At 32.8% G+C, this 12,817-nt stretch overlaps 4 protein-coding genes across 6 annotated transcripts; 2 read left to right on the top strand and 2 right to left on the bottom strand.

Moving 5' to 3' along the window:
* The first annotated feature begins 2,247 nt into the window (after nt 1–2,247).
* Nucleotides 2,248–3,831, top strand: LOC115245398 (protein PET117 homolog, mitochondrial). The gene is made up of 5 exons (XM_029823694.1): nt 2,248–2,399; nt 2,471–2,813; nt 3,343–3,420; nt 3,490–3,600; nt 3,673–3,831. The coding sequence occupies exons 1-2, from the start codon at nt 2,308–2,310 to the stop codon at nt 2,613–2,615; spliced, it is 237 nt and encodes a 78-aa protein (XP_029679554.1). The 5' UTR covers nt 2,248–2,307; the 3' UTR covers nt 2,616–2,813; nt 3,343–3,420; nt 3,490–3,600; nt 3,673–3,831.
* Nucleotides 2,544–4,071, top strand: LOC115245397 (protein lin-52 homolog). Of its 3 annotated transcripts, none has more exons than XM_029823690.1 (4): nt 2,544–2,813; nt 3,343–3,420; nt 3,490–3,600; nt 3,673–4,071. In XM_029823690.1, exons 1-4 carry the CDS (start codon nt 2,783–2,785, stop codon nt 3,804–3,806), a joined length of 354 nt encoding a protein of 117 aa, XP_029679550.1. In that variant the 5' UTR covers nt 2,544–2,782; the 3' UTR covers nt 3,807–4,071. The 3 variants fall into 3 exon arrangements, with proteins under 3 accessions (XP_029679550.1, XP_029679552.1, XP_029679553.1); XM_029823692.1 differs by having other exon boundaries at nt 2,635–2,813; nt 3,502–3,600; XM_029823693.1 differs by having other exon boundaries at nt 2,681–2,813; nt 3,508–3,600.
* On the bottom strand, nt 3,857–5,978 carry LOC115245396 (chymotrypsin-like protease CTRL-1). Its single transcript, XM_029823689.1, has 7 exons — nt 5,724–5,978; nt 5,446–5,651; nt 5,039–5,147; nt 4,739–4,920; nt 4,562–4,660; nt 4,299–4,471; nt 3,857–4,000 (listed from the first exon to the last, which is right to left on the bottom strand). The coding sequence occupies exons 1-7, from the start codon at nt 5,912–5,914 to the stop codon at nt 3,896–3,898; spliced, it is 1,065 nt and encodes a 354-aa protein (XP_029679549.1). The 5' UTR covers nt 5,915–5,978; the 3' UTR covers nt 3,857–3,895.
* Nucleotides 5,979–6,469: 491 nt separating this feature from the next.
* Nucleotides 6,470–8,956, bottom strand: LOC115245386 (PI-PLC X domain-containing protein 1-like; the record flags this gene model as incomplete). The annotated part of the gene is made up of 4 exons (XM_029823669.1): nt 6,470–6,989; nt 7,137–7,407; nt 7,749–7,969; nt 8,808–8,956. Coding segments are annotated over 4 exons (882 nt in total), but the record flags the coding sequence as incomplete, so codon positions are not given.
* Nucleotides 8,957–12,817: the final 3,861 nt, after the last annotated feature.

Below are 12,817 nucleotides of genomic sequence, written 5' to 3'. Positions count from 1 at the left end.
AGAGAGAGAGAGAAAGAGAGAGAGAGAGAGAGAGAGAGAAGCGCGAGTAAGTGAATAAGTGAATATGCGAGGAGCATGAAGCTAAGCGATACGTAGTACATAGCGAGCGAGCGATTAGAAAGAGACAGAGCGTGACAGATTGAGAGATTGAGCAAATAAAAGAATATAATAATGGGAATAAAAGAGTAAAATAATGATCGAGCAGAAAGAGAGAGAGAGAGAGAGAGAGAGAGAGAGAGAGAGAGAGAAGCGCGAGTGAACGCGTAAGTGAATATGCGAGGAGCATGAAGCTAAGCAATACGTAGTACATAACGAGCGAGCGATTAGAAAGAGACAGAGCGTGATAGAGCGTATGATCGAGAGAAAAAAGATACTGCAATAATGTCATTAAGCAAATATTGTTACGACCTGACGCAAGAAGCCGATAAAAAATCTGTAACTTTTTAACTTTTCTTCGTTTTTAACATAAAGGCGCAAGGTTCCCACTTTGTTGATGTATATACTTTAATCGTGGAAAAGGATTTCTCATTTCATGTAACCAATAAAAAAATTTCGGTGTACAAAAATATAATTATTATGGCCGGTAAAATAGGACAGTCCGGCATCCTCTTAAGAGGATGCCGGATTACTGACAGAATGCGAATATTAGTTAAAATGCAAAATATTTTTGTTGATTATAGATATCAACAAATCCTTTTCCATAATTAAAGTGCATAAAAGTTTATACATAGTAACGGAGTGCGGAGTTTACGATTTCATATGAAAAATTAAAAAAAAATTAATAAATTACAGTTTTGTTATCGGCTTCTGCCATCAACATTTACTTAAGGTGATGCCGGACCATCCTGTTTTACCGTCCATAATAATTACACTTTGCAGACCGAAATTTTTTTATTGGTTACATGAAATAAGAAATCCTTTTCCACGATTAAAGTATATATATCAACAAAGTGGGAACCTTGCGCTTTTACGTTAAAAACGAAGAAAAGCTAAAAAGAGATTACATATAATATTATCTTGTAAATAATTTTGCTTTCACACACAAAACCGCAATTTTATATAATATATGTATAAGCATTTTTAGAAAAACAATATTTTTTATAAAAAATAATTTACAAAGTCACTATCCATCTCTTTTAACTTTTGATACACAAATAATGATCTTTCTCTTATCTTTTCTGACTAATTCACATTGAATAATAATATTTTTTTTTCTCTCAGTGTAATGCGCGCATATATTTATTTAGTTTTAAATACTAAAAGTGTAAAAAAATACACAGCTATAGATAGAACAAATATAAGTTTTAAAAGACTCACTGTGTAGTTGTGCTACTGCCATCTGTTGTGGATATAGAAGGAAAGTTGAGTAGAAAAGGTAGCTCGTTGCTAAAGCATTCCCTGCCATCTATAATAATAACTGAGATTTAGTTTATAATAAAAAGTGGTTATCAACAATCGTAAATGCAGAGAATTTTTTTCTATAATCTCTCTTTTCTTCTCTATATATAATTTAATTCTGAAATAACTTTATTCATATAGGCAATAAAATCATCGAAATTCATACCATCAGACATCTTAAGGTGATGCCGGACCGTCCTGTTTTACCGACCATAATAATTATATATTTGCTTAATATAAAAGTTTTGGCAGTTTGTATGTACAAAATAAGATAGGTTCCCACTCGGAAATGCATGAAAGAATATAAGTGAACGTTTGAAAATGTATTTAGAAGCCTAGTAAAAAACATTTCGGTGTGCAAAATTTTTGAACACTAGAGTAAAGGTTTACTAGAGTAAAGGTAAGGAGTGGGAGCCGAGGTGCACGTAGAAAAGGACATACTCTGTTTTGTGCCCCTTGCGTCTTAAGAAATTGACTAATCACAGTCGAGTATTCTCCTCATACTTGATCGTGATTGGTCAATTTCTTAAGGCTTAGAGCTTAAATCACTATTGTAGACCGACACTTACCCCCACTCCTTAAATAAAGGCAAACGCTCGGTCTAGATATTCTATGTCTATGGTCTAGATATACTATGTCTATGGTCTAGATATACTATGTCTATGGACGTTTGTGTCTTAAAATGGCGGCGGTGGGCATGGTGGGGGTAGAGTGGCGCCTCTCTGATAATCTAGGACTCTAGTAATGATAGCTTGATATCCAATAAGAGAGTTTATTTTCTCACTAACTAGCCAACTTCAGTCGGATATCGAACGCAGTGTGAATTCTCCATTATTATAATATCGATTATCCCATCATGCCTCGCGCGACCATGTGCGGCAACTTGACAGCGCATGTCGTTCTTCAAGCATGTCAACAGCGTCTAAAGTCACTTTCGGTTTATGTTGTACGGCGTCTGTCGGAATAATAGGCTACGTTCATTACAAACAGGCATACGACAGGTAAGCGAGTATGCGCGTTATTGCTATTTAAATATTCGATAAATTAGATGATGCGCTATGTTACGTTACAGGGAGCAACTTCATTTAGGTGTGATACGCGACATCGAGCGACGTGAGCGCCGAAAAGCAGAAAATGTCTACGTTCTGCAGCAACAGGCTGAACTAGCCAAGGAATTGCGCAGAGGGATGACGACGATTCGAGAGAAGAATACGTAACGCGAAGTTATATTCTGTTGCTCAAGAGTTTTTATAAAGAACATAAAACACAGTTCGTGCGTGTTTCAAATATCTCGTTCCGTCATTTCACTCCGTTTTGTCGATCCATTGTGATCTTTCGCTCTAGAAACGATAAATTTCAATTTCTTTCCGATTCTACGAACGTTATGGCCACTGAAGAGACTGTGGATCAACCAGGTAAGTTTGGAGTTTTAGAGAACAAAAGTGCACTGGTTATGCTCTGGTATATATACTGAGGTTATAGTTATATATACTAAATATGTTACGCAACACGATGTAAATGTTTCTTAGACTATTTTTTTGTGTTATTTTTTTCTATCTTTTTATCTTTTTTGTTATGATATAGTTAAATAGTAGTTCTTTTGTGAAAAAGAGAGAAACAACAAAATAGAATCCAAAATGAATCTTTGAGATAATATTATTTTTGTAAACTTTAATAGGTGCTCAAAATATTAAAGACTTATATTTTAATTTCTATCAACATCTTATTTAATCTTATATGACAATTTAGGGTAAAGAATGTAACTTTATATCTAAAAAAATAATTAAATTCAATTAATTGTTTACAAAGTATTATACAGATTGATCTTTCTTGTATCGAATTAAATTTAAAATTCTATAGATTTCAAGGATAAAATAATATTTTATATTGTAATGAAAATATTTCAAGTACAAAGAGCTAAAATGGTAAATTCCTGTTTTATAGATTTGTCTTGTGTAGAGGAGAGCCTAATGAGTCTAGAGAAACTGGATAGAGCATCTCCTGATTTATGGCCTGAACAAAGTGAGTATCTCTTTTTCGGAAGATCTCTTTTTGAGATATATATATACATAATATACATCATATATGTAGCGAGCAATGAAGTTCCAGGTGTGCATGAGTTTGTTGCTCAAAATTCACCGCAGACAGAACCATGTTTTTGGACTGCGAGTTTTTCAGCGGACGACATAAGTCAATTGCATCGTGAGTTAATATGCATTAAAATATAATTCTTCATCTTGTGTTGCTAAATATCGAACAAAATTTTTCTTGCAGAATTGGGTAATTTAACAATGACCGGGCTTATCTCGGAAGTGAAAAAACTGCACGATTTAGCTTATCAGCTGGGTCTAGAAGAAGCTAAGGAAATGACGCGTGGAAAATATTTGAATATATTTAAACATAAATAATATTTCGTAGATAAAAAAATAAAACTCGTGAAAGTGCAATATCAATTGGTGTTCTTAAGTGCCATTTTGAGATGGTTGCATTTGCAATTTTAAGAATTCTCTAGAATCCATCTTGTGTATTTCTGTACATTTATGAACGCAGATGGAAAAATGGTGCTTGAGTCGCAACTAGACCCATATGATAGGATTCCTACCTGATAAAAAAAATATTGTATATATATAAATATGTGAAATACCATCTGTAGTGTATATATATATATATATATATATATATATATATATATATATATATATATATATATATATATATATATATATATATATATATATATATATATATATATATATATATATATATATATATATATATATATATATATATATATATATATATATATATATATATATATATATATATATATATATATATATATATATATATATATATATATATATATATATATATATATCTTATAAGATAGTACAACATACCAGGAAATATGTGTCTGCATATCTATATAATAGAGGACTTCCACTGTAACCTGAACAAGGTTCACAATTTCCTTTGGCACATAATTCAACAGACAGACTGTGGCTTGAATAATCTGAACATTGCTGCTTAGGTACGAGTTTTAGTTGTAATGACTGTTGCGTCGGTGGTTGTGCTGGATCACAGGGTTATCGCATTTTTACATCACACATAAACACTGCTTACAGTTTATGCTTTACAATAGTTTGTTCAATTATTATAATACCTTTTTGATCGGACAATTTTCCCCAGCCAACAACGGTGCATGTACTTTCCAAGCTGACGTATCTGTCTTCTGGTATAAAGCAGATTGGTTGCGCTGTGGCTGAAGAAGATCGGATATGCATTTCATTAAGACTGATTGTCAAGCGTTCTAATATGTATATTTAAGAATTGTACATACCTGTAAAATTGATAGCCTTCTTCAAACGAAGTAAGGCAACGTTATTGGAAAAAGTTGCGGCGTCATAGCCTGGATGTTTTATCACATACGATATATCGTGGCTACTGGTATTGTGTGCGCAAAATAATTTATTGCAATCTGGATTCGACTCTGTATTATATTCACCAATAAGCACAGAGCATCTAAATACGAACGAAAACCGTTTATAATTATTGCATGCTACGATTCCAGGCTTAATTAAACACAATCGAAAATCTGAGCAACGATTATTCGTTATATTTTCGACTGCTATATACGTACAATTTGTATCTGTCCGATTTCGCGAGTGCGCATGTAGCTGTAGTTAATACTGTACGCTCATTAACAATCACGCCACTGCACGAGTATTTGATCTCACTCGTTAATGTATCTGAAAAACTAATTCTTGCTAACAGTTTCAAAGCGCATGTCTTATATAATAAAAGAAATATAGCTAATTGGTCTGTCCTTAAAAAAAAAAGAAATAGACAAACTCTAGTATAGTTTGTTGTATACATAGTGTCACTGAAGCCACACAACTTTGTTAAAGAACTTTGAACAGAGTTAATGCACTGAATGAAAAGTTATCAACAACGTTATATGTGGCACAATATTTTAATTCTCAACGACAAGGATCGAAGAAAAAAAAATGAGCGGGTATAATACAAGCATTTCGCGCAAATACTTGCTTGTAAAACCGATCCTCGCGACGAAAGGATACGATCCTAAACTGTCTATGTTATTTCGAATAAGACTCTTCCCACAATAAGAGCTCGAAGAGGATTGCGTCAGATATGCATCCTGATTCGTATATATTGGCCGTTCGGAATAACTGTCTACGCTGCAGCAAATTTTCATGCGCGTTTGATCGTATCCACATACAGCTTGCCGTAATCTGTACTCAAAAAATTTATGTATGTAGGTACACGCGTATACTTTATAATGCAAAAATACGATATCACGTTACCTGTGAGCGGAGAGCTCGTTTCGTTCCATTAGAGATACAACCGCCGGGCAGTGTTCGATGAATGTGCATTTCTGATTGCCAGGGCAAGAGAGAGAATTATTTTGGCACATATAATATTGATATGACTCGGAATACTCGCACGGTTTCGAAGTTACTATTGGCAGTAAAAGCAACAGCAATAAGCAGCACATTTTTCTAAATATGAATATAAATAGATGGTCACCTTAGTAAGGATTAAAATTCTCTACTTTCGTATAATATTCGTATAATCAGAAACCGCAAATTGATTTTAAGAAATGATTCTAACAAAATAATTTTCTTCATAAAAGGAATAAGCGCCGATCGACTTTGTAAAAAAATTATCGTTTCCTTCCAGAGGAAAAGTTTCCTGTTCTAAATTCGTTGTTCTTTCAGTACACGACGGCTAACGCAAGATACTGATATATTTTCGATTTCGCATTCACGACTAACATCATCTGTACCGGATGATGAACTGATTTCGTTGCATCGCGCGCTTTTGTGCGCGATAGACAATTTTGTTTCTCTCGGTTACCTTGACTAGAGCATTATTCGTGCATCCGGCGGAACTGCGATTATCACGCAAAAAGTATACGCATTACGCAATTTGCGCGAGCTGCCATTATGCTTTATCTAGATTTCTTAAGATAACAGAGGGTTGATGTAAACGGATTTTTACGAGGCGGGTTACCGTTGATTAGTTCTGATTAAAAAAAATATTAGATTACAAAAACATCGTCTCTCGTATATTATATTTCTACGAAAAATATTTTTTAGAGATATTTATGTTCTTTCAATTATAGACATTTTCTATTTGCGTGATTCACCCCTTGTGCGTATAAAATTTATTATATATCCATAAAACATAACTATACAGAAGATTGTGTCGAGATAATAAATTATTAAGTACTAGCATAAAACCTTTTGCGCTGCTCGGTATGCTATGAATTATTATAATTTGAATGTATTAACAAACTTTGGTTTATAAGTTCTTTTTTTTTACTTTCTTAACAATGCGAATTACGTCTTTCGTTCCATTCGATCGCAGTTTCGATGATGCCGGACGATCGGACGAAGTCGACGGCGACAATATTGGCCGTATGTTGCCATTTGCTATTATACCAATTTGTAACGTTGATATTAACTTTCTCTGCCATCTGACGAATGCTTCCAAGGCGATTTAAGATTACGTCCCACGTGTTGGGCGTTAATTCTGCCATCGCTGATCTCGGTATCGCTCTAGGATATCTGAAATCAGAAAGAAACGCGATTATAACAAAGATACTTATCAAACGATATAGACATAAGTATCAAAAATAATATTGAATATAGTTTATAGGGCTATAAATATTTTATAATGCCTGCCAGCATCAGTTTTGTACGAATTTTACACACCCAAGATTTTCCATTTCGATACGATCCAGATAGTTAAACAAATCTTCGATGTTTCTGACATTTCCCCATTGATGTGTCACGCAGGGCCACACGCTCTCGTAGCGGCTGACGACTCGTTTCTCATCGTAACCGATTATGAGTCTTTTCCCAGATGACCAGATTGTATTCAGCGTGCTGGTCCATCCGTAACTCTTCGGCAAGTAGTATCCGGCAAATTGTTCCTCGAGAAATCTAACGAAATCGTGATGTACTCCCAGATTTTTCCCAAAGCCTAGTAACACCATCAAATGTGCAATTAAAAAAGAAAGAAAAAGAATTAAAAATATATCTTATTATTAAATTATATTTTTATTATTGTTATTATTGGAAATAATAACAAATTATACCATAAAGTATATTAAAAAAATAGTATAAAATAAATATTGCTTATTCTATAATATGTATATCTACGTTACATAAGAATTATATAATAAAAATGTATTATATAATTATAATAATTATATAAAATTATATAAAAAATGTTATATATATCTTCAAATTGATATATACTATATTCGAATATTATTTTTGTCTGATCAAAAATACTTTATCGAACGATTTAAGGGATATTACCAACGGGAAATTCCTGGATATCGAATATCACGATCTCGTTCGTATTGTTAAGGAAGGCCTTCACCTGGTTCACGACGTTTTGCATGGGGACAGATTTGAATACCCCATGATTAGCCCACCATATCGAATTCGTGTTAGGGTAGTGCCCGACCCTGATGTCCAGATATCGAACCCCGTAAATCAATTGCGCGAGCACGTCCACATCCTGCAGTTTAATTATCCTAACGATTACCAGCAACGGTTATTCCATAATTAATTTTTATCTGATTTCGATGTTCCTGGATCCACGGCCATACTGAATTACGATAACGAAAAATCATGTGAAATTTTTTTTTTAAGCTTTATAAATCGAAATAAATTAGTTTTTCCATTTGCGCATTTGATAATGTAAATATATCTGAGATTAACAATAAGTCAATTTTTAATTGAATAAAAAAACAAAGTTTTTTAGGGATATAGCAATCCATATATTATCGAAGTGGTAATATATGATAAATAATTTATTTATTTCGTCTTATCGTGCAAAAGAAAAAAGTTGCGTAATTTCTCGCTTCTGACGCTTCATAATTCGATATGGCTGCGATGAGGAAACAGGAGCCTTACTGTGTGAGTTAGCAATGTTCAGAACTTTCCGCTAATTGTTCGGACGATAAAAAACTTCACCTTTAAAGAAACAGTTCCGATAAAGATGTGATAAATTTTTATATATATTATAAATTTATAAGAAATTTTTAAAATATTTTAAATAAACCTAACTATATTGTTTATATCACACAAAGTTATAATTAATAATTTGTAAGTTATACAATCTTTGCCTCTTTCTGACGAAATTTTATAATCACTATATGTGTTTTTATATTATGGGGAAGTCTCTTCTGAATCAAAGAATCTACTACGAAAAATTAATATCATAGATATATATCTTGTACTTTAACGACTTAAAAAATATTCAATTCTCGATAAGCAATTATAAATTTACCTGGGTTATTACAAATTTCTCGACGATATTCTCAGAGTTTGCCCGCTCGTGTATCGCGTACGATGCAGAATCGTGTGTACCTGGCAAAAATACTCTGCTCATCGGCAGTGATCCTAGAATGTTCCTCCTCTTTGCCATCCAGTGAGGCTGCGTTTGCAGACAGTTTGTTAATCTTATTGTGCCGTTTCTTAGCCAGGCGACATGGTACTCTAATATAAAAAAAGCACAAAATTCAAATATGCGGATATATGAACTTTTGAAATACTTGAAACAAGTAATATTTACTTGTATATAGTATGTATTTTTCTGTGTGTAGATGTCAATAATCTTTATCGATGATTTAATCGAATTATTGCTTTGCAAAATTAAGACAATTAAATATGTTGCATAATTATATAAATTAGGATGTCTCCATGAAAAAACATGGAAAATCTGGAGTTATCAAGGAGTTTTTTGTACCTGGAGAAATCAGAGAACTCTCATAGAATTTTATTGGAACTTGGGGAATTTTTAAAAAAATTTTCTTTTTGATAATTTTGCTCTTATACTGTAAGTCTGTAAGCAGTAGGCAATCCGTCAGTAAGCCAAATTGTGAATTATGTGTTTAAAATATATTATTAAATATATATATCTATCTCTGTATATATATTTAATGCCTGAACAAAAAATCAAATATGCAGTACATATTCTTTATTTTAATTTTTAGTGATAAAAAATGAATATGTTATGTAAATTAAAAATTTTTATCTTAACGAAAGCTATTCAATTTTTTTTTTCAGTACATTTGTAAATCTAGCACTTGAAATTTAAGTAGCTTTATGTGTTTCCTTTTTTTATAAATGAAAAGCATTAAAAAATGCGTACAACAAAAAAAATTATTTTAGAAAATTACACCAAAAAATTTTTAAAATATTCTCGTTATCTGGAATTTTGAATAAAAATACCTGGAAGATAAAGGAAATTTTTTACAAGATTTGAGTAGACATCCTGTAAATCCCGGGCAAAGAATCGCAAGGAAAATGTTTCCTTGAATCGATCGAGAAATATGATGCCGAATACAATATTTTACAGACACAATACAAAGATGCAATGATGCAGTATTCAATCGATTGAAGCATTGTATTCGTTGTTAACAGTATTATTTATCGTGATATTGATATACCGTGATTTTATAACTCACCGTCCCCCGTTTCCGGATCGCAGAATCCTCCGGTCGAAACGCAATCGACGATTGTTAACCAGGAGATAAGGGCGGGAACGATTGCGAATGGCCTCATTTTCGTTCACGAGTTATGCAGGGAACCTCGTTAGTAAGTAAAATCTATCCGCCTCTTCGTCGGGACGTCGACATTCCTCTTTGTGCCTCCACAGTCGTCTTAATTCTCTTCTCTACGAAGGCTGTGCACTACAATATTACCGCTGGAAAAAAGACGTCGGCCTTAGACTTTGGTCCAGTTTGCCGTTTCTCGCGCACACACGCGTAATTCTTGGGTTTAAGAAATTATCATAGTCATAAAAGTTAACAATCTCATACATACACAACGTACTTCTGTTTTGGATAAAGTATCAAACGACATTTACCAATAATATAAATTATTTATGATTTAATAAGCAACGGAAATGAAAGGTTGCTCTTTCGTGTAAATTATAATATATTTTCAATCTAAAATTCTCTTTGTCTTTTGTGATGAACATATCTAAATTTTTTTTTTTTATACAAATAACATTTAAGATACTTTATAATGTGTGGGGTTATTAAAAAATTCAATTATTTAATATATAAATTTTATTATTAAATATTTATCGCGTTGGAGAATTTATACTTATATTAGTAATATTTTTCACGCTGTATTATTCGAAGCCACCCGAGAAAAAATGGACATAAGATCATATGTGGCCATATACAATCTTATATAATCGCATAAATCCATTTTTTCTCGGGATATAATAGATATTTAACAATATTTGCACAACTAAAATTACGAGAAAATTACTCCAAATCGCCAAGTTACGGGATGTATCTTCTAGCAGCAATAATATTAACACTTATACAATAATCACTTATATAATAATCACATTTTAGATAAGAGTATCCGATACTTGCGTTATAATATTACAACACGATGATCGATCGACTGAATGGTCTTTGATTCTTCTCGCGGTTCGGCGCACTCGTACCTCTCTCCGTTGATAAACCGTGACTGATCGTCGTCGTGATCAACTCAAGTTGTGCAAGTTCAAGAACATGTGATGTGAACGAGATGACGACAGTTTCGAGAAATAGCTGCTCGAAGCAAAAATATTCGCATAAATCATGAATGTTGAACATATTAATTTTTTTTCTGTCCTAATCGCGACAACAAACACTTATCTTTCGCGCTCGTATTGCGAAATTCTGAAATGTATATTCTTTATATCATCGATTTAAAAAAAAGTGATTTTCTTTCTTCGATCCCTGTAATTTTAATAATATTTAATATACGGTGATTCGACCAGTTTAAAAATAGTCAATGAAGTATTTAGAGATTTTCTTTAAAACATGTAATGAAAAAGAAGTTATGAAAGAAGAAATTTGAGGAAACTACACAGAAAAATATTATTCTATTGCTAAAAAAAATGATTACTCAGTTTACTTTTCTTCTTTTAAGTAACAGTTATCTTTAACAAAGAATATTTTCTTAATAATAGTCTTAAAATAGACTTGTCATAAATTTTAGAAAAACTCATTATCATGTACTCAAAAAAAGTAATTATTTTCTTTTGAAGAAATTATAAAATTTTATCGAAGAAAAGTCAGATGTGGTTAATTTAATGTAAGAAATTTTATTAGATCAGAAAAATTTAGTGTATTTCTTTCAATTAGATAAGTTAATATTCGTGATTGAAGTATTAAACTTACTAGGATTCAGAATACATTTTGAATAAATTTGATACTTATGATGAACTTATGATAGATTTGCGGATATATGAACTTTTGAAATACTTGAAACAAGTAATATTTACTTGTATATAGTATGTATTTTTCTGTGTGTGTCTCAATTATTTTGTAGTTGTGAGAATCTACTTACGTAGGATGTAACACGATCGCGATCGTTGAATCATGGTTGGGGGAGGGGAGGGGAAAAAAATTACGTATGTAGCACGACTTGACGATATTTTTCCGATGCTGATTCAGCGTTTTATATTACAAGCTAACTCCGAGGATCGAACGTCTTCGATCATTTTCATTCCCTCGCCGTCTCGGAACAACATTGTATTTTCGTGATACACGATCGGCGACTGACGCGCGCACAAAGAAAAGGAAAAAAAAATTCGAACTGACTCGCACGCAGATGCGTGAATCTATGTGGATGATTCGGTATCACGATAGCTTCAGCAATGGCTCTCCCGATCGAAACCACTGTGCGCGCCGGCTTTGTCTCGCACAGCACGAATATTTCTTTCTCGACAAGAATATATTTCTTTCTCAGAAGTAGCAATATACCAGGGATGGTGAATATTGTAGCGCGGTGATGTAATTAAAGGCCGCTAACAGCCCCATTGAGGGCGGTTGCCGATATCAAAGGATTCTCAGTCAAAAGAAGAAATTGTAAGATCGCGAAACGCGAAAAGAGGGAAAGGATAAAAAGAAAAAAAAACACGAAAAAAGAGAAAACAAGAGAATGTAGAATGGAAAGAAACGAACAAGAAAAGAAAGAAAGAAAAAAGCAAGAGAAAAAGACATCGAATTTAATGTCTATACGTGCTTGCGACGTTGAGATGCGCGAGCTGCAATCCTATGTCGTTCTACTTCCTATATAATCTTCGTATAGCACCCATACTTCTCTCTTTTGTATCATTAAGGCTTGAAAATAACTGAGTCATGCTACGAAAGTAAGGCCCTACGCACAAGAGAAAATATATTAGGAATAGAAATAAATAAATAAATAAATATATATATATTTATTTATTATTTCTAATAATTGATTTGAAAATAATAATACATGTATTGAGTTTATCGCGTGTGTATATGTGTCTCTCGCGAATGAAATGCTGCTCCTCTTGAGAATCGAGCATCGGTGAATGCATCTTTCCCAAATGAGCAAATGAG

This window comes from Formica exsecta, unplaced genomic scaffold (genome assembly GCF_003651465.1).
Source record: "Formica exsecta isolate Colony F162 unplaced genomic scaffold, ASM365146v1 scaffold969, whole genome shotgun sequence".
NCBI lineage: Eukaryota > Metazoa > Arthropoda > Insecta > Hymenoptera > Formicidae > Formica > Formica exsecta.
The sequence above is the reverse complement of the archived record's forward strand: the minus strand, read 5'-3'. Positions and strand labels throughout refer to the sequence as shown.